This window comes from Pinus tabuliformis, chromosome X (genome assembly GCF_031772625.1).
Source record: "Pinus tabuliformis cultivar Carrire ecotype Pingquan chromosome X, CPIR1, whole genome shotgun sequence".
NCBI lineage: Eukaryota > Viridiplantae > Streptophyta > Pinopsida > Pinales > Pinaceae > Pinus > Pinus tabuliformis.
This window is the reverse complement of record NC_142308.1, coordinates 367,110,530-367,137,163: the sequence shown is the minus strand read 5'-3', so window position 1 is coordinate 367,137,163 and position 26,634 is coordinate 367,110,530. Positions and strand designations below refer to the sequence as shown.

At 35.7% G+C, this 26,634-nt stretch overlaps 2 protein-coding genes across 2 annotated transcripts; both read left to right on the top strand.

The window, feature by feature from the left end:
- The first annotated feature begins 17,795 nt into the window (after positions 1-17,795).
- LOC149140024 (reticulon-like protein B21) lies at positions 17,796-18,671 on the top strand. The gene is made up of 4 exons (XM_089446994.1): positions 17,796-17,893; positions 17,981-18,055; positions 18,349-18,499; positions 18,589-18,671. The coding sequence occupies exons 1-4, from the start codon at positions 17,802-17,804 to the stop codon at positions 18,625-18,627; spliced, it is 357 nt and encodes a 118-aa protein (XP_089303120.1). The 5' UTR covers positions 17,796-17,801; the 3' UTR covers positions 18,628-18,671.
- A 1,877-nt stretch (positions 18,672-20,548) lies between these two features.
- On the top strand, positions 20,549-22,020 carry LOC149140023 (reticulon-like protein B21). Its single transcript, XM_089450879.1, has 6 exons — positions 20,549-20,672; positions 20,949-21,003; positions 21,089-21,220; positions 21,308-21,382; positions 21,676-21,826; positions 21,916-22,020. Exons 1-6 carry the CDS (start codon positions 20,549-20,551, stop codon positions 22,018-22,020), a joined length of 642 nt encoding a protein of 213 aa, XP_089307005.1.
- Positions 22,021-26,634: the final 4,614 nt, after the last annotated feature.

The window sequence follows — 26,634 nt, the reverse complement described above, 5'->3', positions numbered from 1 at the left end:
TATTTTTGTTGACGCGTTTCGAACCAACCAGTGTGGTTCATCGTCAGGACAAGTTGAATGAGCAGATCTTGCTATGCATTATAAATAGATCGGGCAGAATGTCCAATGACCAAATTTCCAGATCAGGTAACGACTAAAATGATAACAGCTAGATTGACCAGGGAACGACTAGTTAGACCATGAAGGGCATAATTTATTTAATTAAGTAAGTTCAGTTATTAATTTCTTAATAAATGGACCATTTTTATAATTGCAAATATATGTTAGAATAAGCGAGTTAATATATTATAATTATAAAATAAATCAAGTCATAGAGAATAGTTGATTATATTTTAATTAAATATAAGCTAATTATATTTTAAATAAAATATAAGTTAAGGGACATTTAAATCTTAGTTTAAATTAAGAAAATAAATGAATAAATTAATTGGTTATCAAAGATGTTTATAAATATTAGTTAGTTGAATATGTTAAAAATAGAATAATCTATAAATTGTTATTTCTATTTTAAAATAAAAGCTAAAGGACCTATATTTATGAATATATATTAAAATAAATAGATTATTATCATATTTGAAGTCAAAGAGTATCCCTATAAAAATGTTAGAGAGATTACAATATAGATTATTAAGGGTAAAAATAGTAAAAAAATAAAAATAAAAAATAAAATAAAATTAAAAATAAACTAAAAAGTGTAATAGTCAAAAATAAATATTAGAGAATTCAAGTATTCAAAAAAAATAATAATAATAAATTAATTAATTAAAAAAATATAATAATAATAATAATAATAATAAATAAATAAATAAATAAATAAAATAAAAATAAAAATAAATAAAAAATAGAAACAAATAATAATAATAAAAATAAAAAATAAATCAAATCAAATAAATAAATCAAAACAAATCAAATCAAATAAAAATAAAAATATTAGTTTAAAAGTCAAAGGGTTTAAATATTAGAGAAATCAAGAATTCGAAAAAAAAAAAACTAAAGGGAGAAAGCGACTAGGAGGAGAGGGCTGGGACCCAGCAACTACTGATCTTCCAGCCTTCCTCTCTATTGAGATTGTTCGGCTTTTTTTCAATCTCAAGGGCTTCCCTAAATTTCCGTAATGAAATTGCGACACTCTAGCAATCACACCCTATCGGTTGAGGTCCGACCTATCTTCTTGCTAAGTTCCTTGCCTTGAAGCTTAAACCCTTAGTTGGTCACACAGGGTCCTTCATTAAAGACTCAGCTTCCTTTGTTGAGGAGCTCAAGGACATCAAGCTGGACTCTGGGGACATTCTTGTCAGTTTTGATGTTGTTTCCCCCTTCACATGCATCCCTATAAATGAGGCCATAGAAGTAATCAATCGTCTAATTGATCCTGATACTGCTCGGTTGGTTTAGATCTGCCTCACTTCGACCTTTTTCAGTTTTGAAGGTGAGTTCTTTGAGCAAACCTGTGGAGTTGCCATGGGCTCACCCATATCTCCTGTTGTTGCTAATCTTTTTATGAAGGATTTTGAATCGAAGGCTCTAAATTCAGCCCGTCTTCTGCCGAAGCTTTGGAAGCGATATGTGGATGACACTAATGTCATCTGGTCTCATGGCCAAGAGGAGTTAGATCTCTTCTTTGATCATCTCAATAATCAATCCTCAGCCATCAAGTTCACTAAGGAACAAGAAGTCGATGGTTACCTCCCATTCCTTGATATTCTTATCTCGAAGAATGAGGATGGTTCCCTCTCCCATCGAGTGTTTCGCAAGAAAACGCATACAGAGCAGTATCTTCATGCTAGTTCCCACCATTTCCCGGCCCAGAAGTTGGGTGTTCTCAACACCCTAGCGACTCGTGCCATAAGGATCTCTGATGAAAGGAGCTTAGAGGAGGAGAAGTCCCATCTCCTTAATGTCTTTGTTGAGAATGGTTATAGCAGACATTTGGGACAAAAGGCTTTCCTCAAAGCTACTAAGAATTCGTTATCCAGAAAAGAACCTAAGGATTGGATTCCTGGTGTACATCTTCCTTATGTCCAAGGGACCACGGATAGGATTGCGAGGATTCTTAAGAAGCATAATGTCCCCGCAACCTTTAGACCTCTTAACACCATTCGTAAGTCCCTCAAATCTGTGAAGGATCCTATCGACCCCAAGGACATGAAAGGTGTTTATATTATTCCTTGTTCTTGTGGGACCCCCTATATCGGTGAGACTGGTCGCTCCATTAACCAAAGGATTAGTGAGCACGCAGCTGACCTCAAGCATATGAGAACCAAGTCTTCCGCTTTAGCAGGGCATGTGGAGAAAACCAATCATCATGTCTTGCTTCGAAGAAGCTAGTGTGATTGCTAGAGTGTCGCAATTTCATCATCGGAAATTTAGGGAAGCCCTTGAGATTGAAAAAAGACCGAACAATCTCAATAGAGAGGAGGGCTGGAAGATCAGTAGTTGCTAGGTGCCAGCCCTCTCCTCCTAATCGCTTTCTCCCTTTAGTTTTTTTTTTTTTTTTTTCGAATTCTTGATTTCTCTAATATTTAAACCCTTTGACTTTTAAACTAGTATTTTTATTTTTATTTGATTTGATTTGTTTTGATTTATTTATTTGATTTTATTTATTTTTTTATTATTATTATTATTATTATTATTATTTGTTTCTATTTTTTATTTATTTTATTTTATTTTTATTTTTATTTTATTTATTTATTATTATTATTATTATATTTTTTTAATTAATTAATTTATTATTATTATTATTTTTGAATACTTGAATTCTCTAATATTTATTTTTGACTATTACACTTTTTTGTTTATTTTTAATTTTATTTATTTTTATTTTTATTTTTATTTTTTTACTATTTTTACCCTTAATAATCTATATTGCAATCTCTAATATTTTTATAGAGATATTCTTTGACTTCAAATATGATACTAATCTATTTATTTTAATATATATTCATAAATATAGGTCCTTTAGCTTTTATTTTAAAATAGAAATAACTATTTATAGATTATTCTATTTTTAACTTATTCAACTAACTAATATTTATAAACATCTTTGATAACCAATTAATTTATTCATTTATTTTCTTAATTTAAATTAAGATTTAAATGTCCCTTAACTTATATTTATAATTATAATATATTACCTCCCTTATTCTAGCATATATTTGCAATTATAAAAATGGTCCATTTATTAAGAAGTTAATAACTGAACTTACTTAATTAAATAAATTATGCCCTTCATGGTCTAACTAGCCGTTCCCTGGTCAATCTAGCTGTTATCTTTTTAGCCGTTACTTGATCTGGAAATTTGGTCATTAGACATTCTGCCCAATCTATTTTTAATGCATAGCAAGATCTGCCCATTCAACTTGTCCTGACGATGAACCACACTGGTTGGTTCGAAACGCGTCGGCAAAAATATTTCTATGTGATTTTCGCCAAAGATTCTTCTCAAAATAAAGAAAAGAAATAAAAAATTCATAAAAAAAAAGGTTTTTAGGCCACCCATTGGTGGGGTTGGCCATGGGTGCGAGCAGGGAGGTGGCTATGTGCAGCCCGCGCCTGCAACCAACCCCGCTGATGACTGGCCGAAATTTTTTTTTCTTTATTTATTTATTTTTTTTCAACTTTTGTTTTTTAATTTTTATTTTTAAAAGTTTTTGTTTTAATTTTTATTTTATTGTGTTGTTTTGATTTTTGTTTTTTTTCTTTCTTTTTAATTTAAATATTTTTATTTCTTTTTTTCATTTTTTTTTTTTATTTTTTTTATTTTAATTTTATAATATTTATGAATTTTTTTTAGTTTTTTAATTGAACTCTTTTTTTTTTTAATTTAAATACTTTTTTCATTTTTTTTTAATAATTTTGTTTAGGTTTGTTTTTTTAATTATTATTGTGTGGTTGTATTTTTTTTATTTTAACTTAAAAAAATCGTTATGGATGTCTTTTTTTTATTAATATTCAATTTTTTTCTTTAAATTTTATGTTTTTTGAAATATTTTTTATTTTATTTATTTTTTGTTTTTTTTTTTTTTTTTTTTTCTTACAATTTAATTTTGTTTTATTTTTACTTTTTATGGGTGTTTTTTTATTATATTTTTTTATTATTTGAGTTTTTTTGGTCATGTTGTTGTTGTTTTTGATTTTTTTTTTTTTTACCAATATGAAAATCACAAACATTTAAAAAAAATATCCACACTTAATACATTAGAAAATTTAAAGTGTAAAAAATAAGCCCTCTAAACAAAAATGGTTGATGTTGCATCAACCCTTTTCAAAATCAAGATGAAAATCACTAACATTTAAAAAATGTGTTCATACTTGCTACATAAAAAAAAATTAAAGTGTCAAAAATAAACTCTTTAAAAAAATGTGTTGATGTCGCATCAACACTTTTCAAAATCAAGATGAAAATCAGTAACGTTTTAAAAAAATGTTCATACTTAATACATAAGAAAATTTAAAGTGCTAAAAATATGCTAAAAAAACAAGTGTATTATAGCATCACCGCTTTTCTGCCTTATTTCCTCCTGTACCAAATCATACCATTAAGTTCCCAATTTGGTAGTTTCTCCCTCTCGTTCACCGAATCTTAGTAGCTATGACAACTCTTGGGAAGGCCTAGAAGAGTTAGGCTTACCAAGTCATCTTATGCAACATTAACACCAACCCCACCATGTTCACCATGACATTGTGTGAACCTGCTCATATACTAAGGAATAGTGTCATTCATCTACATCTTGATATTTCGAAGTTTAACCTTGAGCGCCAACTTCCTGTGGTCACTACTATTCTCAAACAATTCTATCAGTGCTTTCCACTTTGCAAATGGAGTTTATTTCCCATGGATATTTGAGACAATGTGATCCCTTTATCCCTCCAATATTATTCTCCTCACCTTGGCTACATCTTTCTTCCATTGAGAAGGGTTATGGGAATCAAATTCCACTGGTTTTGCAACATATGTCTTGATGTATTATAGCAATCCATTGTCATCCAATACTGCCTCCATGCGACCATTCCATGCGATGAAATTGGAGTTTCCTTCCAAGGCCTCACTCCATTGAAGGCCATCTTCTCAGCTTGGAAGAGATCCTATTGCACTGAACTTCAAATTCGATTCTCCTAATAAACAACTTCGAAATTCCTGCTCTAATGTAAATCCTACTCTAATACCATGTGGAAATTATGGTGTATATTTGCAACTTCTCAAGTTTTAATCAAAATAACAAGACACAAAGCTACTTTATTGCTCTGCATAGTTTAATTCACAATTTAGAAAAAAAAATTCATACATGCAATAAGAAATAACACACATGCACATAGTAGTTTTCCTAGGGAAATCAATCTACTAAAAACCCCAATGCTTGTTTGCATTAATATGATGAATAGAGATGTATTACAATTTCTTTGCTCAATTGAGGACACCTTGCAAGTGAATAGTGTATCTCCCTACTCACTGAGAAGCTCTAACCTAAAATTAATCAATTTCTGCCTCTATTTGAGCCCCTATTTCCTTCTGCAATTTATTAAGAAATTAGGCCCCTATTATTTAGGATTTTCTCCAAAATGGATTGTGTAATTTTCAAGGTTGATCATTTGATAGTCTACAAGTGATGTTACATTGCCTTGGAATCTCCACCACAGCTGGGGGACTTGAATTCTCTGCATGCACTAGCTATTTTGGCTTAATTGATCAGTTAATTGGATGATCACTGAGTTTGACTAAAGTCCCACTGCACAACTGACCTTACACTATTTCCTCCAATAGTTGGATCTAGTTTAACTGAAAACAAATTGAGATAACTCGCCTATATTGCTACAAATTAGCAATCACACATGCTTAACTGAACTCTAACTCCTCCAACTCAAATTTACTGAGTAAACTGGGTGACATAAGCCATGTCACACAAGTTAATTGTATCCAAGTTTTTTGCTAATGTGGAAATTCAGATTTTATCAATTTAATCAACACAAAAGGAAATTGAGAATTTCTTGCTGCATATTTCAACACTAAAAGACACATACTTCAAGTATCGAGCATGGCTTGATGTTAAAATAGTTTTTGCGTTCTCACTGAGAATACCCAGAGGCACCATTGCAGCTTTAGTTGGAAAGAGTGGAAGTGGAAAATACATAGTGATAAGTCTCATAGAGATATTTTATGGTCCACAAGTTAGTGAAGTGCTTATAGACAGTTTCAATATTAAGCAGTTTCAACTTCAATGGATAAGACAAAAAAATGGACTTGTAAGCCAAGAACCTATCCTCTTTGCATGCACTATTAAAAAGAATATTGCATACGGTAAAGATGGAGCTACACTAGAGGAAATACTTGTTGTTTCTGATCTTGCTAATGCAGCAAAATTTATAGGAAATATGCCACATGTTTTGTTGGTTTTCATAAAGATCTTTGATTATTTCTAAGTTTCTTCATTGTGTAATATGTATTTCTTTGCAAATGGATATTGCATCTGTTGATGATTATAGTTGTTATTTCCAAGTTTTTGATACAATGGTAGGGGAGCATGGCACCCAATTATCTGGAGATAAAAAAAAAAGGATTGTGATTGCAAGGGATATTTTAAAAGATCCATGAATTCTTCTCCTTGATGAAGCCACTAGTGCCTTGGATGTAGAATATAAAAACATGGTTCAAGAAGCTCCTAATAGAATTATGATAACTAGAAAAACACTTATTGTTGCTCATCATATGACCACTGCAAGAAATTTTAGTATGATTGCTATGGTTAAGCATGGTACCATTGTTCAAAATGGTAAAACTGTACATTGCATTAATTTTTTCACCTTTATAAACAAAGAATAAATAAGAAATCTAATAACTAAATGAGTTCTCCCCACCTTGTTCCAATTATTTTAACATGTGTGGCTATGAACTTTCTAAAATGGCTCTTCTAAACTTCTCATGTCACTAGTTTTAAGTTTTAACTCAAGTTTGATGACAAGTTTGCTGATAGGATTCTTCTTGTTTCCCCATGCTAATATATTAATGAATATGAGAAATGAAATATCCAAGTCCACAATCTCGACTCATCAAGATCCCTTATGATGCATATTCACAACTTATAAATTTGCATAAGGTGCATCAATCAAAAGACCAACATTCAAATGATCCTGTCCAACTTGAAATACATTTAGATAATTCAAAATCTATTAGCAAGGTTGAGATTTGGAGGTCAACTCTTAGGTCTATAATCAGTGACTCATCTGGAGTTGGTGGTAGTCACTGCTCCATTTTTTTTCCAATTTCCTTCCCCAGTGAAGAGAGTCTCTAGGATGTAGAATACGATCAACATAATCTCATAAAATATGTTCTTATTTTACACTTACCATCTCTCAACAAGCCAAAGGCTCCAGTGATCATAATGGGATCCATTGCAACAATTGTGAATGGGTGTTCACTGCCTGCTTTTTATCTCTTGTTTTCAAGTATCATGGGTAGCTTATACAAGCCTACACATAATATTTGTAAAGATGTCAGTTTCTAGTCACTAATTATTGTAGTTTTTGTAGCTACATCTCTCCTCGTGACACCATTACAATTGTACTGCTTTGTTGTTGCCAGTGGCAGGCTTATGAAACACATTCAATTATTGACATTTCAAAAATGTGTTTACCAGGAGATTAGATGGTTTGATCATAGTGAGAAATCAAAGTGAGTAGCCAGAGAACTCGAATACTAAGAGTGAATTTATTTGAATACCTAGCTTGATATAGGTTGGTCATGGCCAAGACACAAAATTGATTGGGCATATGGATACCTATCTAAAAATCAAGTTGGTGTTATGCACAACATTCCCCTAATTTGAATAGGAGGCCTCAAAGAGAGAGCATTACATAACAATTCCCCCCTCTAATGCTAAGTATGGTCCATGGACCATGTAATGAAGATGTCACATATAAACCCCCCCAAAACACCTTATTTCCTGCACCAATATTTCAAAACCTAACAAAGGTGGCCTTGAGTAGAGGTAAAGAAGAAAGATCCACTAAAACATGTTGATCAACTAAAATTAAAAAGAGTGGATCAAGGTTTCCCTAAAAATAGAGTTGTCAACCAAAAAGATCTAGAGTCATAATGTGGAAAAACACAATCCATTGTAATAGGTTGAGACTTCTTCATGGAAGAACCATCTATCAAAAATTAGTGGGGATAAATCCTCTAGACATATAAGAGAGGAAGCATGCAGCTTCCCCTCAACAATAAGTGGTCATAGGATCACATATGTCAAAACGAATCAACAGTAAAAAATCATTCCTCCCATCATAATAAATCAATGCATCCTTTGTAAAACCGCCAACTCCTAGAACACAAAAAAATCCAAATATGGTGGGATCAATAGTGATATCCTCACAACATGTGAGGCCCAATATGAAAAATTCACCATCATATTTGTACTATAAAAAGATTCTATCAGGTCCAACTTCTAAGAATAGTGGAGAGGAATCCTTCATAAAGTATTCCAAGAACATCATAGAGGAAGCCTTCATCAAGTCTTAAAAATATTTGTTAAAAGACCTAAGGAATAACTTATCAAAATAAAGGTTTTAAACCCTAGAAGATAGATTATTCAAAAACTCTAGTTCCCAGCCATAAGGGCAATGCCACTAGCAAACAATCTTTAGATCAACAACAAAGTAAGTTGATTAGAAGCCCTAGTTCCTTGGTCATAAAAACTCTGTGATGCCACCATCCAAAAGATTCACATACTTATTTCAAAAATAAGGAACTAAAATGGTCTAAAACCATAGTTCCACAATCACAAAAAATAATGATTCCACTAGTGAAAATTCATAGGTTTACTGATAGGGAAAATTCCTGAAATAGAACAACAATAGACCGTGATGGAAGATGATCCAATATTGTGCAATTAGATGCATAAAATAGGCTTAAATAACCTAAAATAAGTTTCCAAAACTAGTCCCACTTAGTTAGAAAATAAAGCTCTTAATATCAATGCCCTATTTGGATAGAATGGAAAAAAAACATGGGTGGAAAGGGTGTGAGGGGATCATCTTCGATCTGAAGGGAAACCATGAAACTAAATTTGAGTGGGGACTATGGAAGCTACTAATAATAAAGATGATACATTGTCACTTTGTCAAGGCCTTCAGATTTGAGATTCAAGAAGGATCAAGAACATTTTGGTTATATAATACTCAATAATCATTATCAGGGATATGCAATATTTTACAACCCTCAAGGACTACAACTTAGCAAGACTCATGCTCAGAAATCAAAAGGAAGCAAGGAGGTTATAGTCAATAGAGTCTTTTAATGTTGTAAGGGCACAAAATAGCAAAGTGGACCAATTGGCTAATCATTTAGCTCTCCGAGATGAGGAAAACGCAAAGACAAAAAGGGGGGATAATGTCTTCATCCCATATCCCATAGAATAATTGATATTAGCTACTGTTCAATAGAAAATGTCAAATTTCAATGAAGGACACAAGTAGAGACTAGGTGGCGTAGTGCATTTAATCTGAAATTATGGGTATTAATAAACCACAATCCATGAGTACTCTCTCACATATCACTTGCAATGGCATTGTAGTACCTTAAATGACATAAAATGTTTCTAGATATTGAAAGTGCAATTATTCTAGTCTGTTTTGTTCTAGAATGTATTGGGTTCAAGGACGGTAGTGGCTTCCAGGGACTAAATCCCTCCCTTCAGTTACTATTTTGTTGGTTCACTAAGATTTTTTCTATGCCTATATTTTGGAAAACTTGCTACCAAATCTGGGATCCACCATTCTATAATAGAGGATCATTTCAAGTCTGGAACCATGCCTTTTCAAGCTCATTTCATGTAAATCCTGGAGGGTTTGGAGGATGGCTTGACACAGTCACTCATGTTAGTGTTTTTCATTTGAGACATCAGGTTCACATCATGCTTTGATGAAAAATGAACATATCCTCGTTGACAATTAGCTATTTATCTCAAATATGAATAATAAAATTTCTAATGAAGTTGAAGCTCATAATTCCAAACATGCAGAATTACAAGAGATTGTGAAAATTTGGAAAAGTAAAAATGAGAAGCTTGAAGCTAGGTAGGGTATGCTTTACCAATTGGTCATAGGCCTCACTAGTTCTCAGCATTTAGGTTCTCTTGAGGATATCAACTAGTCTACTCCAGTTATTGCAAAAGATGAAAAAATTGTCCATCAATCTCTAGGATATTTGAACATGCAACATGTGGACTGGGAGCTTCAGTTATTGACATATATAAGGCAAGAAGTTGATAACATGAAAAAAAAATCTCGATTCTAGGTTTATTTGTGTTTTGTAAGGCATATCTCATAATATGCCAGTTTCTTAGGATCTACACTAGAAGAACTCTCAACCATATCTTTATGTAAGTTACAATGGCCCAATATATAAGAAACAATTTAAAATTTTGGAAACCTTTCGAAAGGTTGGCTTTATGGAAAGCCCCTTTTTATTTGCATTACTATGTTGTATGGTGTGACCACAACAACGTTACATATAGATTATAACCATTCTAGTTTTTCAAAAAATACTACTAGAGGCATCTCAGAAGTCAACACTAGTAGATTATGAAGATGGGCTTATATTAGTGCCCTCTAGTTACTGACTTAACTCCAAAAAATTACTAGCAATAAAATAATGCTAGAGAAAATGTGAAATAAGGGATGATATGGAAAAAAGGTTAAGGAGCTAATAAGCGATTGCTACTAGTAAAAGAAATTCTAAATCAGCCACTAAAGTGAACCTTGACAGAGGGCTTAGACCATAGGGAAAATCGAAGGAAACCCTAAACAAAGAAAACCCTAGATCAATAACCCTTACGAATATGCCTCTAGCCAAACATCTTCAAATCAAGTGCACTAAGTAAAATGAAGGAGGTTCACATCTGATCGAATACAATGTTAGAGATCCATGAAAAAGGGGAGAGAATCAAACAAAACTGTGATCCAACGAGCCCTAAATATGTACAATTAGAAGATAAACCACAACTAGCGTGCAATCTAAAACAAAAAAAAGCATGAGAGAGAGAGAGAGAGAGAGAGATACCCATACTCATAACAATACTTGGAAGATAGATTCACCATCAAAAGAGATCCCAACGCATGATATATGTGCCCATAGCCTAAAGAATAAGTAACTTATATTAGTGAAAAAAAATGATATTACAAATGACAACTGAGTTTATACACAACTCAAAGGAACTTTCCTCAAGAGAGGTTATGGACCCACTACATTGACTAGGTCAACATTAACTGTCTAGATATAATATAATTGAGTGTTGACTAGGTTGGCTTTAAGCTAAACCTGACAACACAATAATAATGATACAAAGTGAAGTCAACCTTGGCCTCAAGTAAATCTTACAACATCATCTCAACAATAATGTTAATAAAATTTTACCTGAGAGAGCCATACCCATATCCATAACAATACTTGAAAGTTAAATTCACCATCAAAAGAGATCCTAACACAAGATATATGTGCCCATAGCCTAAAGAATAAGGAACTTTTATCAATGATCAAAATGATATTACAAATTTACAAATGACAGCTGAGTTTATACACAACTCAAAGGAACTTTCCTCAGGAGAGGTTATGGACCCACTACAATGATTAGGTCAACATTAATTGTATGGGTATAAAATAATTGAGTGTTGACTATGTTGGATTTAAGATTTTTGAACCTAATAGCACAATAATAGTGATTACAAAGTGAAGTCAGCCTTGGACTCAAGTAAATCTTACAACATCATCTCAACAATAATGCTAATAAAATTTTACCTCCACAAGGGGTGTCTTATGGATAGTAGGATAGTGATATACTACAATGTCCATTTATCTTTTGAGATTATTATGCATATGGTGAACTCCAATTTTAAGGGAATATATCTAATAAGTCTAATTAATAAAAAGTATGAATATCCCTAGTTTGCTAGCCTTCCAACTTCAGATCTTATAAATTTTCATAATTTTTTGCTCTCAAAATTCTAGGATCCTTTCAAGGACGTGAACTAGAGAGTGACCCAAACAACTGGCAGAACCACTATGACAGAAATTATATGTGGCCAGACAATCATGATCAAAAGTTCATATAGAGATGGTGCAAGCATCCTAAGCCAAGGTGAACATGTGGGTGACTAGTAAGCATGGAGTCAAGTTTAAGCCCTAACCTTTGATAATTAAATTAGAAAATGTTGTCATTACCCATGCATAAGCAAATATCAGGGTACCATTATGGGAGGCTAAGTTTCTCCCAAGGAATTTTAATGAAACCATGTTTTAGTTCCCTTCCCAATGTACATTGATAAAATTCATTTTTTTATCCAATAACGATGACCAAACCATTACATTTCGAATTCAAAAGTGATATTCAGGTTGTGGAAGTTGTTTTCATAATTGAAGTAATCCAAAATTTATTGATTCTACAAAGGGCGTGTTCAAACTTTAGTCTCTCATAAATCCCATACGATTATTGTTTTTTTATGAACCCAATACATTATTTTTCATACAAATAATATGGTTGCCCCTAAGAATTAATACAAAGAGTGAATAAATGGGACTTACAAGCTCCATCAACATTCTTTATTCTGGTAAAGTAGCAGTTGCCGTACTTGTCAATCCCAACCAGGGGGTTGGGGCGTAACCAACGCACAATCCTTTGATACCAACTTTTCCATGTATTATTTCTACTCTCTACAGCATACTTTTTGTTAGGGGTGCCCTGGAGCTCCACCTCCCACAAAAGACACATCCAGTACATGTTTACAACCCAAAAAGCTGTAAAAATCAGTGTCCTAATTTTTTTATTTAAAAAACAAAGGATTATCACATAGGCATGAGGGCTAAGAAATTGTCTAATAAATATGATTAGAATAAATAAATAGGACTTACAAGCTCCATACACATCCTTTGTTATGGTGAAGTAGCGGTTGCCTTGACTTATGAATCCCAACCAGGGTGTTGGGGTGTAACCAACCCATGATCTTTGATACCACTTTTCCATGGATTATTTCTACTTTCTACAACATACTGTTAGACAGGGGTGCCCTGGAGCTCCACCTCCAATGGAATACACATTTGAATACATCTTTACACCCCAAAGAGTTGTAAAAATCAGCACTCTAAATTTTTTATTTAAGAAACAAAGGATTCCCACATAAGCACCAGGGCTAAGCAATTGTTTACGAAAGACGCTTCTCAAGGAAATGTTCATTTACATATTATTTGATTTTCTTTCATCCGATGTCATACCCCTATATACTTTTACCTTTTCATCCATTAATGATGTTGAATGACCGAGTAAAGCTCGACATCTGCCAGCTATGTTTATTATGCATGCCAAAGGACAACCCGCATTTAGTAAAAACTTACAGAGCACCATTTTAGGAAGTAAAACATGGAAATTACAAGGAAAAAGAAATAGGAACTTATAGGATTTGGGAACACCATTTGCAATTGCTAATGGTAAGAACCCCTCATCCAAGCCTTTAATTTCCTTCATCCAAGAGAATTTATTTAAAACAATCACATCCCATGATAAGCACACCTTTATTGTTCCTGAAGCCTTTGTTCGACCATAGTACTAGATATTTCCCATAGCTATAAGCCCTAAATTATGCACTAAGCTATAATAAATTGGGATTCTACCCTACTTTTGGTACCTCCGCCTACCCTCGAATGACCAGACTCATGTTCAACCTCTCCAGAGAATTCTAGAATAATAGGGTTTCTTCATCATAAAAAACCTTGAAATCAAAAGTCGTGATGGTTTGAACACTATCTGTGCTCAGATAAGTGGCCTCAACCAGTTCCTTGTCGACCCTGTCCCTGTGTTGGGTCAGTGACATTGCTTTCATTAGCGAGATCCCAATTCCATTAATCTCCACCCATGGAGGGCACGAAATCACCCAACCATAGAAGAAATGTATCTTAAACCATTATCAGGCTCTCGACAGAGGCGCAACGAGTTTCTTCTTCAGAAACACACCAACATTATGAACCATAGGTCAACCATGGCATTGGGAGGCATTGTTTTTCTACTCATACCAGTCCATGTCCTAATAACCCCTATGTGAATGATGAATCCAGTAGACAGTTCAAATTGTTTTGAATCAAAGCTACAAACATTCTCTCGCAGATGTTAAGCGAACAAGGAGGAACAAGAAGGAGAAATTCTATGGAATTTTAACTAGTGGTTTTGGTTTTGAAAAGGTTTTTTTATTGTTTTATTTTTAATTTCAAATCAGTAAAACTCTTTTTGTGTTGGGGAATTCCAACAATTAGAAAAATCTTATTATACAAAAATTTGATTGTGCCCACCTGCAACTACATCCAGATACTGAGGGCACATGAACATCAAGTATGAAACATAATGCAGACATTGAATATATAAATTTGGAAGTTTCGGTCTTACACAATTTTACAATCTTGTAAATCAATTCATATATATATATATAATCACGAATTAAATTTGTAAATGTAACAAAATAGAACACAAAGATCTAAATCCTCAAAAGAAAAATGGTCAACTCCGGTCCTCTAGTACCATCAGGATTCATGATGTAAAAGCCCTTAGAATCTATGAAACACACTACTCTCTCAAACCTGGTTGTCATGTACATGAGTTCCCACTTTGATCCCTCTTCCAACGAAAGCACCCCAATGCCCATGGAAATGGCCTGGACTATGCCCAAAAACTGGGAATCAGTCTTTGTATCATTTCTCCTCATGGAATAACATGTCTTTCGGCCGTTTGCAATACCTGGTCCAAATTGGCTCCTAAAACAATTTCCCCCAGTCGTCCTTTCGCATTCCAAAGCAATTCTCATAAGCCCAGATGCCATTTCTTTCGCAAAAGGGTTTGCAAGCTATTTTTTATTTAAAATAATTAAAAGGTAAATTAGTTGAGACAAAAATAAATTTTAAAACGAAATGATATTTTTGTCTTAAATAAATGTCTCAAAACACCCTTTCATGTAGTAGTGATATATGATATGCATGTTTTTGTGTTTATGATAGCAATTGTAACCATCATAACTTAGTTGTCAAACCAGTAATGGGCATTATGATCACTCCTAGCAATTGTAGGTTGATTCATCTCTATTATTTAAGGAAAAACACGCCACTTGAAATTAACACTTTCACTCTTGCTAAATGCCTCTAAGTCTTTAACCCATTTCCTTGCGTTAGAGGAAGCAATTTTAGGGCATACTCGATATATATATATATATATATATATATATATATAGAGAGAGAGAGAGAGAGAGAGAGAGAGAGAGAGAGAGAGAGAGATATATATATATATATATATATATATATAATTTCTATATGTTTATTAATTATATGTATGAATCATTATTATTTTAATTTATTTTAATGTGATATACCTATTATGATTTAAAAAAAAATATTTGTAACAAAAAATTATAATATAACAAATTAATAAATTAAATTGAATTAATTTATTATTTATTAATTTTTTTAGTAGAGTTGATATTAATATTACTAATAATAAATACAATATTTCTTTTTACAAATAATACAATTTTTCTCTTATATTAAATTTAGGTTAAAACGTTTATACTCATTTACTAACACTAAAATATTTTCTCTATAATAAATTTTAGAGTACTTGTCAATATAATTAGAAGATTATAGAAATGATGTAGAGAAGAAAAATAATATAACCATTATTATTAGTCCCTGCCATCTGGCATTCGGCAGGGACTATAGTAATCGTTCGGGTGGGATATAGCATTAGTTCTTAGTCGCTGCCGAGGGTTATTCGGTGATTATGCTAAGGTTTGCAAATGCCCTGTGCGCCGATGTGCCCAGATAACCTAAGTTCCATTTCCACCTGAGACTTTGCGATCTTATTTGGCCTCTTCCCGAGGCGGAAGAGGCTCGAGCATAGCTTAAATTGGTTTTACGCCTGCTGCATTATCGCTAACCGTCAACGGTCTGGTTTTAATGTTAACATTAATTCGATTCGTATTATCTGCAGGGGTATGCTAAGGTTTGGTAAGGTTTGGTTCCCTGTTACAAGGTTGTGCATGTTGGCAGCTGGTGCATGCCATGATGCACCATGGTTCAACAGCTGTTATTCCGAGGTACTAGGTGCTGTTTCCTCGGCCCTGCGGAATGGTGAGAGCAATAGTAGTTACAGAGGACAAGCTTTTCAGCGCCCACGCAGACCACGAAATCCGCGTGTGAGGCCGCTCTGGTTCGAGTTCTGGGGATGGCCACAAGCGAATAGCCACAATACTCACGCTGCTGGATTACATACATCGCTGGATGAAGCCGAAGCGCGACGTTTTTGGATGTTGGTCAGGCGGTACTGAAAACCCTAAGTCGACAAACCCTAAGTCCCCGAAGCATGTGGGCGCGATATGCTGTCTGGCTTACACCAATGGTTTCTTGTATTCAGGCTCCTCAGATATGACTGTGAAGGTATGGCGAGTCTCGGACCTCAAGTGCGTCGAAACGATTCAGGCTCATGATGACGTTGTAAACGCCATTGCTGTCGGGCGGGACAGGTTGACCTTCACTGGGTCGGATGACTGCACGGTGAAAATATGGAGAAAAATTTTGGGGCCTTCGTCGCACGTTCTGTTAACAACCCTACACGGGAAAACCAAACACAGGGACTCAAATTAATCTCAAACTCGCCTGTCAAAGCCCTCGCTCTGAATTCGAATGGGTCTTCTCTATACACAGGATCCTCGACTGCAACTAGATCTGGATCTATACCCGTAGAGCACCTGCGAAATGCGTTGTTCGACCTCCAACTACGGCTCTCTGACGGGGCGGGAGCAGCCGGGACTGAGAGCTGGGTGGCTGCTTTTAGTTTCCACTTCTTTATATCCTGCTTGTTAGCATCGCTTAGTTTACTAAGCTAGATCGATAGATGGCTTATGATTTGGATACTAATACAACTGGGCTCGCAGATCATGCCTTAATTGTGCACTTTAGATGGGATCATAATGCCTGGGGATCTTCATGGCCGTTCCTGCTTAGCTCTACTTCTCTATATATCTTCGCCATTTTGTTCCTCAAACTGGTTCTCATTTTCAGGAAGAAACCCTTGCCCTTGGGCCCAATTCCAGCATTTTAAAATTTGGGACTACTAGCGATTCGGGTTGCCATTCTTGTTGGGTGTTTGGTGGCAACCTCTGGGGAAATTAAGGAGACAAGATGGATTTGGGGGAAATCCATGAATTCTGCAAAGTGGGTGCTCTGTTTCCCTCTCGGAACTCGCTCTATTGGCATCACACAAACAGTTTCAGAGAATGAGATAAACAATGGAATCGCGCTGACAAATTCGGAAAACGATGGCAGTGAGGAAAACAGACACAACTTTTTCATTTTCAAGCCACGAAAGGTAAAGCTCAATGAACATTCATTGCAGAATTAAACGCTGGCTTTCTGAACTTAGTTACATATGTTAGCTTGATGCAAAATTTAAGTGGCGCTGTTACGGATTGCATGCTATGTAATGGTGATATAGGATAGAGTGGTTAAGGCATGTGGCTCTCATGCGAAGGCCCACATAGTCCACTAACTTTTTTATTTTATTTTATTTTATTCCACGCATTATATTTATTTAATTTATCAGGTTCGATCTACAGACGGAGCGGATTGAAGGAGGCCCAATCTGATCTGACTGAATGGTGAGATACTTTTCTTAAGCTTACTTAGTTAGAGGGCTATTCTAACTAAAAAACTAATTATTGAACTAATCATTATTTCAAATAGCACGGGGTTAAATGCTAGTGGTGTTCCAGCTGATTTGATCATGTGGAAGGATACTCCGAAATCAGCATTAATGTTTGGAATCGGCTCGTTTTGTGTCATATCTTCATCCTTTACCCAGGACTTGCATTTCAGGTCTAGAACTTTTTCTTGATTATTTACTGAAATATGTCACTGATAAAGATGGATAACGCCTGACAATGTTGTGGAATTTTGTTGCAGCTTGGTTACCTTTGTATCATACTTAGCCCTTGTATACCTGGCTGTAGTTTTCTTCTACAAGAACATTTTGCAAAGGTAACAAGCTCTCTCTTTCTCAACATTTTCCAGGCATATGAATACATTCCTGTTTCTTTTATCTCGGTAGCCACATTGAAGGATGTTCTGTAAGGTCATTTCACTCGGTTATTATTTCTACCCTTGCACGAATCGTCAAATATTTTGCTTCGTTTATTTATTTATTTTGATTTTGAGCACCTCCTGGTATTGAATAGGCTATTTCCAGCAGAATGTGCCTTTCCAAGGCTTTAAAAAAATGATCCAAGTGAAAGATTGATAAGTACTGATTTATGAGATTTAATGTTGGCCAGGGGACTTGAACAAGACTGCAGCCTTGTAAATTATGAAGCAATTAGTGAGGCCTATGCACTTTCTATCATTAGATTGGTGCTTTCATTTGTCAATGGATTGCTTGCCAAGCTCCGAGAACTCTTTTCAGGCGATCCAGCTACCACTATGAAGGTACATTATTTGATAAACAGATCTCCGGTTCTCCAGTTCTTGGGTTTTCTTTTCTGCATCTTAAACCTTAGAAGGAAATTTTTTGGAAGTTGGCATCTATTATTTGGTTGCTTGCACAGTGTGGGTAGAAAATGACCATATGGACTCTAGCAAAGCTTTGTAAGTTCCAAGCTCACCTTCCATTGCATCATTAATTGCATGCTGGATTTTGAAGTTGGTTTTTGAATATGCTCAAATCTCATGTAGTTCTTTCTTTCTTCTCTCGCTTAATTGATTCATAATTTGTTAAGTCTCGTTTCGATGTTCGAACTCTGAACTTGTTGGAAGCTTACAGAGATGCCAAAACTAGATAAGGTGGTGTCTTATACTTACAGTGCTTTGTCTATGTTATAATCATTCAACACATCTAATTATATCAGGGCGATTAGGTCGTAGCAAAATAGAACAGTGACAGGCCTAATTAAGTATTTGAGCAAGTAGCATGTAGCAAAACAGAACAACAAGAAGACATGATGTAAGCTCTGAGATGATTAAATCACCCAGCAGAGGGATAAAGGGGCAAACATCCAGGTGGCATTCGGCAGCGACTATAGTAATCGTTCGAGTGGGATATAGCATTAGTTCTTAGTCGCTGCCGAGGGTTATTCGGTGATTATGCTAAGGTTTGCAAATGCCCTGTGCGCCGATGTGCCCAGATAACCTAAGTTCCATTTCCACCTGAGACTTTGCGATCTTATTTGGCCTCTTCCCGAGGCAGAAGAGGCTCGAGCATAGCTTAAATTGGTTTTACCCCTGCTGCATTATCGCTAACCGTCAACGGTCTGGTTTTAATGTTAACATTAATTCGATTCGTATTATCTGCAGGGGTATGCTAAGGTTTGGTTCCCTGTTACAAGGTTGTGCATGTTGGCAGCTGGTGCATGCCATGATGCATCATGGTTCAACATCTGTTATTCCGAGGTACTAGGTGCTGTTTCCTCGGCCCTGCGGAATGGTGAGAGCAATAGTAGTTACAGAGGACAAGCTTTTCAGCGCCCACACAGACCACGAAATCCGTGTGTGAGGCCGCTCTGGTTCGAGTTCTGGGGATGGCCACAAGCGAATAGCCACAATACTCATGCTGCTGGATTACATACATCGCTGGATGAAGCCGAAGCGCGACGTTTTTGGATGTTGGTCAAGCGGTACTGAAAACCCTAAGTCCCCGAAGCATGTGGGCGCGATATGCTGTCTGGCTTACACCAATGGTTTCTTGTATTCAGGCTCCTCAGATATGACTGTGAAGGTATGGCGAGTCTCGGACCTCAAGTGCGTCGAAACGATTCAGGCTCATGATGACGTTGTAAACGCCATTGCTGTCGGGCGGGACGGGTTGATCTTCACTGGGTCGGATGACTGCACGGTGAAAATATGGAGAAAAATTTTGGGGCCTTCGTCGCACGTTCTGTTAACAACCCTACACGGGAAAACCAAACACAGGGACTCAAATTTAATCTCAAACTCGCCTGTCAAAGCCCTCGCTCTGAATTCGAATGGGTCTTCTCTATACACAGGATCCTCGACTGCAACTAGATCTGGATCTATACCCGTAGAGCACCTGCGAAATGCGTTGTTCGACCTGCAACTACGGCTCTGTGACGGGGCGGGAGCAGCCGGGACTGAGAGCTGGGTGGCTGCTTTTAGTTTCCACTTCTTTATATCCTGCTTGTTAGCATCGCTTAGTTTACTAAGCTAGATCGGTAGATGGCTTATGATTTGGATACTAATACAACTGGGCTCGCGGATCATGCCTTAATTGTGCACTTTAGATGGGATCATAATGCCTGGGGATCTTCATGGCCGTTCCTGCTCAGCTCTACTTCTCTATATATCTTTGCCATTTTGTTCCTCAAACTGGTTCTCATTTTCAGGAAGAAACCCTTGCCCTTGGGTCCAATTCCAGCATTTTAAAATTTGGGACTACTAGCGATTCGGGTCGCCATTTTTGTGGGGTGTTTGGTGGCAACCTCTGTGGAAATTAAGGAGACAAGATGGATTTGGGGGAAATCCATGAATTCTGCAAAGTGGGTGCTCTGTTTCCCTCTCGGAACTCGCTCTGTTGGCATCACACAAACAGTTTCAGAGAATGAGATAAACAATGGAATCGCGCTGACAAATTCGGAAAACGGTGGCAGTGAGGAAAACAGACACAGCTTTTTCATTTTCAAGCCACGAAAGGTAAAGCTCAATGAACATTCATTGCAGAATTAAACGCTGGCTTTCTGAACTGAGTTACATATGTTAGCTTGATGCAAAATTTAAGTGGCGCTGTTACGGATTGCATGCTATGTAATGGTGATAGAGGATAGAGTGGTTAGGGCATGTGGCTCTCATGCGAAGGCCCACATAATCCACTAACTTTTTTTTTTTTTTTTTTTATTCCACGCATTATATTTATTTAATTTATCAGGTTCGATCTACAGACGGAGCGGATTGAAGGAGGCCCAATCTGATCTGACTGAATGGTGAGATACTTTTCTTAAGCTTACTTAGTTAGAGGGCTATTCTAACTAAAAAACTGATTATTGAACTAATCATTATTTCAAATAGCACGGGGTTAAATGCTAGTGGTGTTCCAGCTGATTTGATCATGTGGAAGGATACTCCGAAATCAGCATTAATGTTTGGAATCGGCTCGTTTTGTGTCATATCTTCATCCTTTACCCAGGACTTGCATTTCAGGTCTAGAACTTTTTCTTGATTATTTACTGAAATATGTCACTGATAAAGATGGATAACGCCTGACAATGTTGTGGAATTTTGTTGCAGCTTGGTTACCTTTGTATCATACTTAGCCCTTGTATACCTGGCTGCAGTTTTCTTCTACAAGAACATTTTGCAAAGGTAACAAGCTCTCTCTTTCTCAACATTTTCCAGGCATATGAATACATTCCTGTTTCTTTTATCTCGGTAGCCACATTGAAGGATGTTCTGTAAGGTCATTTCACTCGATTATTATTTCTACCCTTGCACGAATCGTCAAATATTTTGCTTCGTTTATTTATTTATTTTGATTTTGAGCACCTCCTAGTATTGAACAGACTGTTTCCAGCAGAATGTGCCTTTCCAAGGCTTTAAAAAAATGATCCAAGTGAAAGATTGATAAGTACTGATTTATGAGATTTAATGTTGGCCAGGGGACTTGAACAAGACTGCAGCCTTGTAAATTATGAAGCAATTAGTGAGGCCTATGCACTTTCTATCATTAGATTGGTGCTTTCATTTGTTAATGGATTGCTTGCCAAGCTCCGAGAACTCTTTTCAGGCGATCCAGCTACCACTATGAAGGTACATTATTTGATAAACAGATCTCCAGTTCTCCAGTTCTTGGGTTTTCTTTTCTGCATCTTAAACCTTAGAAGGAAATTTTTTGGCAGTTGGCATCTATTATTTGGTTGCTTGCACAGTGTGGGCAGAAAATGACCATATGGACTCTAGCAAAGCTTTGTAAGTTCCAAGCTCACCTTCCATTGCATCATTAATTGCATGCTGGATTTTGAAGTTGGTTTTTGAATATGCTCAAATCTCATGTAGTTCTTTCTTTCTTCTCTCGCTTAATTGATTCATAATTTGTTAAGTCTAGTTTCGATGTTCGAACTCTGAACTTGTTGGAAGCTTACAGAGAGGCCAAAACTAGATAAGGTGGTGTCTTATACTTACAGTGCTTTGTCTATGTTATAATCATTCAACACATCTAATTATATCAGGGCGATTAGGTCGTAGCAAAATAGAACAGTGACAGGCCTAATTAAGTATTTGAGCAAGTAGCATGTAGCAAAACAGAACAACAAGAAGACATGATGTAAGCTCTGAGATGATTAAATCACCCAGCAGAGGGATAAAGGGGCAAACCTCCAGGTGCTTAAAAGATCTGAGCTTAAGATATATCTACGCTAGTTTATTTAGATTATCTGTTCCCTTTTCTTGACATTAGAGGTCCGATGTTGTTTTTTTTCATTTTAGTTTTGGCAAGTATGCACTCAACATCTTATCCACCTGGAGCTGTAAGAGTACATTACAAGTTATTTATATTGGTGCAATTAAACGTGTAACCAGCAAAAACCTATAAACCAGGGTCTGTTATGTAATACCTTGAGGTTTTGAAGCTTCAAGTTGTATAAGTGTCATTATATGATAAATTGACCATGCCTGTACTCTAGATTAGTGTTGCGAGCATCCTGATTTTATCCTGTTTTTGTGATTTTTTGGCATAGCCGATGTTTGCCAATTCTTACTAATATTTTGGTGGTATCTTAGTTTTGTCGATGCCAATTTTTACCAATGTTTTTGTGATTTTTCTTATATTTTGGTTTTCCGGACCCTTGTCAGTGTTGGCAACATCGCTCCGGATTGCATTCTTGAAGGGCATGTTAGATCTGAGTTTAGATGGGTTAGGCCAGTATTTGTGTTCAATGTACCCAACGCACTCTCTAGATACAATATACTGGTAAATACAAAGGTACACATAATTTTGGATAGTTGATGGATTACCCTTGCCCTCACCTGGGCCATATAATGCTGCTTCTTTGGGTGCAATTAGTTGTCCTTAGTTAAAATTTTTGGACCTCAAATAAGTAAAAAAGGTAAATGGAATAAAGAGAAATGATAAAGTAGACACTTTTTAATTTCGAGAAATACATATTTACAACAAAATTTAAGTGCTTAGCATCCCAAATCTACATGTTACAAAAAAATATTAACATTAATTTGAAGTCTGGTCTAGTCAATGGAAATGTTAACTAACTTGGCTTTTTTTCAGTGCTTAGCATCCCAGAACCATATGTTAAAAAAAAACAATTTTCAACCCTGATTTGAAGTCTGGTCTAGTCAATGCAAATGTTAACTAACGTGGCTGTTTTTCAATCATTTTAGTACCTGGACTAATAAAAAGGGAAAAATACCATCACCAGTTTTTTGCCACTATGTTGTTAGCCAAATCTATTAACCATTTTAGAAGCAAATAACATAAAGTAGTGAAATAGAGGTTGGTTTTTGTTGAATAAAATGTTTCCTTGAACTAATAGAGGCCAAGCACAAAATACCATTAAGGCCACAATCAAAATTTCCAAATCTCACTAGTGGCCTTACCTGCATAAAAGAGTTTACTAGTCATGTGACTGCGGGGAACATGCTTATGGAGGGTCATCCTTGTCTTTGTGGGGTAGCCTGCAACTGTGCTTGTGGTTTGTGATGATGGGTTCCTGCCCATTTCTGTGTCCTTGTTAGGCTCAGGAGGCTTCTCAGCCTCAGAGATAACCAATGCGAGTGTCAGGAGCTTATTGTTTTGTGAAACGGGCAGGGGAGGCCCAAGGTAGTACTACCATCTATGCCAACTAGTACTCACATTGTAAAGCCACGTCACAAATGTTGATGGTAAATCATAGATAGTTGTATTCCAACTATGTTCATTTTAGTAGGTCAGGAGTGATCTGATGTAAAAGTCCTACGTTTCTCTTTATTTTGGCTATTGGGTTGTTATTGTAGTAGACTCTTTTGCAACACTTATCACAATTCATAACTAATGGCATTGGAATTTCACTTTGTGTTTCTAACAGCATTCTTTGCCATATTTACTATACCGAAACTCTATGCATGCTACTCTGTTCAGTTGCACAGATATGGTATGTCATGATGTGTCTTTGACAAGTTGATTGCATTCTTGAAGGGCATGTTAGATCTGAGTTTAGATGGGTTAGGCCAGTATTTGTGTTCAATGTACCCAACGCACTCTCTAGATACAATATACTGGTAAATACAAAGGTACACATAATTTTGGATAGTTGATGGATTACCCTTGCCCTCACCTGGGCTATATAATGCTGCTTCTTTGGGTGCAATTACTTGTCCTTAGTTAAAATTTTTGGACCTCAAATAAGTAAAAAAGGTAAATGGAATAAAGAGAAATGATAAAGTAGACACTTTTTAATTTCGAGAAATACATATTTACAACAAAATTTAAGTGCTTAGCATCCCAAATCTACATGTTACAAAAAAATATTAACATTAATTTGAAGTCTGGTCTAGTCAATGGAAATGTTAACTAACTTGGCTTTTTTTCAGTGCTTAGCATCCCAGAACCATATGTTAAAAAAAACAATTTTCAACCCTGATTTGAAGTCTGGTCTAGTCAATGCAAATGTTAACTAACGTGGCTGTTTTTCAATCATTTTAGTACCTGGACTAATAAAAAGGGAAACATACCATCACCAGTTTTTTGCCACTATGTTGTTAGCCAAATCTATTAACCATTTTAGAAGCAAATAACATAAAGTAGTGAAATAGAGGTTGGTTTTTGTTGAATAAAATGTTTCCTTGAACTAATAGAGGCCAAGCACAAAATACCATTACGGCCACAATCAAAATTTCCAAATCTCACTAGTGGCCTTACCTGCATAAAAGAGTTTACTAGTCATGTGACTGCGGGGAACATGCTTATGGAGGGTCATCCTTGTCTTTGTGGGGTAGCCTGCAACTGTGCTTGTGGTTTGTGATGATGGGTTCCTGCCCATTTCTGTGTCCTTGTTAGGCTCAGGAGGCTTCTCAGCCTCAGAGATAACCAATGCGAGTGTCAGGAGCTTATTGTTTTGTGAAACGGGCAGGGGAGGCCCAAGGTAGTACTACCATCTATGCCAACTAGTACTCACATTGTAAAGCCAAGTCACAAATGTTGATGGTAAATCATAGATAGTTGTATTCCAACTATGTTCATTTTAGTAGGTCAGGAGTGATCTGATGTAAAAGTCCTACGTTTCTCTTTATTTTGGCTATTGGGTTGTTATTATAGTAGACTCTTTTGCAACACTTATCACAATTCATAACTAATGGCATTGGAATTTCACTTTTTGTTTCTAACAACATTCTTTGCCATCTTTACTATACCGAAACTCTATGCATGCTACTCTGTTCAGTTGCACAGATATGGTATGTCATGATGTGTCTTTGACAAGTTGATGTCTCTTTTGAGAGTGCAAATTGAAAGAAGGCTTCGCTAGAAAATGACCATATGGACTCTAGCAAAGCTTTGTAAGTTCCAAGCTCACCTTCCATTGCATCATTAATTGCATGCTGGATTTTGAAGTTGGTTTTTGAATATGCTCAAATCTCATGTAGTTCTTTCTTTCTTCTCTCTACATCGGTCTGGGTATGCTGAGTGGGTTCCTCTGTATATGCGTCTAGATTTTGTGTATGTTCTGTTCGACTGAGGCGGATCTCCTTGCTCTTTGGACTCATTAGATGTCAATGCATTGATCAGCGATCAGTCATCTCTCTATAGTTCATTTTGTTCTAGGTAAAAATAGAGATTGATCTGATCCTGCAACTGGAAAATGTTGTTGTAACTATTGGCAACTCAATGAAAATGAAGCAGGCTACTAATATTTTGGACTCTTGTATCAGTTGAATTGACTTAATATCCACTTGAAACATTTTTTTTACTACTGTTTGATCTGAATGACTATGTTGACTGCTTTTTATCAAATACCACCATATTGGCTTAAACATACATTCCTATTAATTTAGATACTAGCGAATCACCTGGCACTTTTTGATACTAAACCAGATTGTTGGTTCACTGGACATTGTGGAATCAGTGAAAACTCCGCCAACAAAGATTTCTGATGAATTCAGGCGACCTGTTAAAGTATGGTCCTCTATCTTACCATAACTAATTAACAACCTTAATTACTCATATCTATGTATCTATGCTTACAGCTATCCAACATTCAATATTGCTGCAGGTGATACACCCATTGCAAGATTTGAATTTAAATTGCTTTCCAATATACCACCTCCCTTCAATGCCGTTTAGCTGAGTGAATAAACATGACCAGGCTTATTTACCAGGTTATTCAGCTATTAATACGCGGGATAATATATGTTATATGTTTATGGTTGGATACTGTTTCGATTCAACAGTGCCCATATATTGCTTTAATTTCTTTAATATAGGTTCAATAGACTTGGAAGTATTGCTCCAATTTATTTATGGCTCAATAGACTTGGAACTATTGAAATATTGCTTGCCAATAAACATGAGCTGAAGTTGCAACTGTCTCTCCACATGGATTCAACCCTATCCTCTGCTTAACGTACGATGC

Coding starts and splice junctions, on each gene's coding strand:
- LOC149140024 (XM_089446994.1), top strand. CDS start 17,802: ATGTGGAAGGATACTCCGAAATCAGCATTAATGTTTGGAATCGGCTCG. Junction 17,894..17,980: donor ACCCAGGACTTGCATTTCAG/GTCTAGAACTTT, acceptor ATTTTGTTGCAG/CTTGGTTACCTTTGTATCAT. Junction 18,056..18,348: donor TACAAGAACATTTTGCAAAG/GTAACAAGCTCT, acceptor AATGTTGGCCAG/GGGACTTGAACAAGACTGCA.
- LOC149140023 (XM_089450879.1), top strand. CDS start 20,549: ATGAATTCTGCAAAGTGGGTGCTCTGTTTCCCTCTCGGAACTCGCTCT. Junction 20,673..20,948: donor AAATTCGGAAAACGGTGGCA/GTGAGGAAAACA, acceptor TTAATTTATCAG/GTTCGATCTACAGACGGAGC. Junction 21,004..21,088: donor CAATCTGATCTGACTGAATG/GTGAGATACTTT, acceptor TATTTCAAATAG/CACGGGGTTAAATGCTAGTG.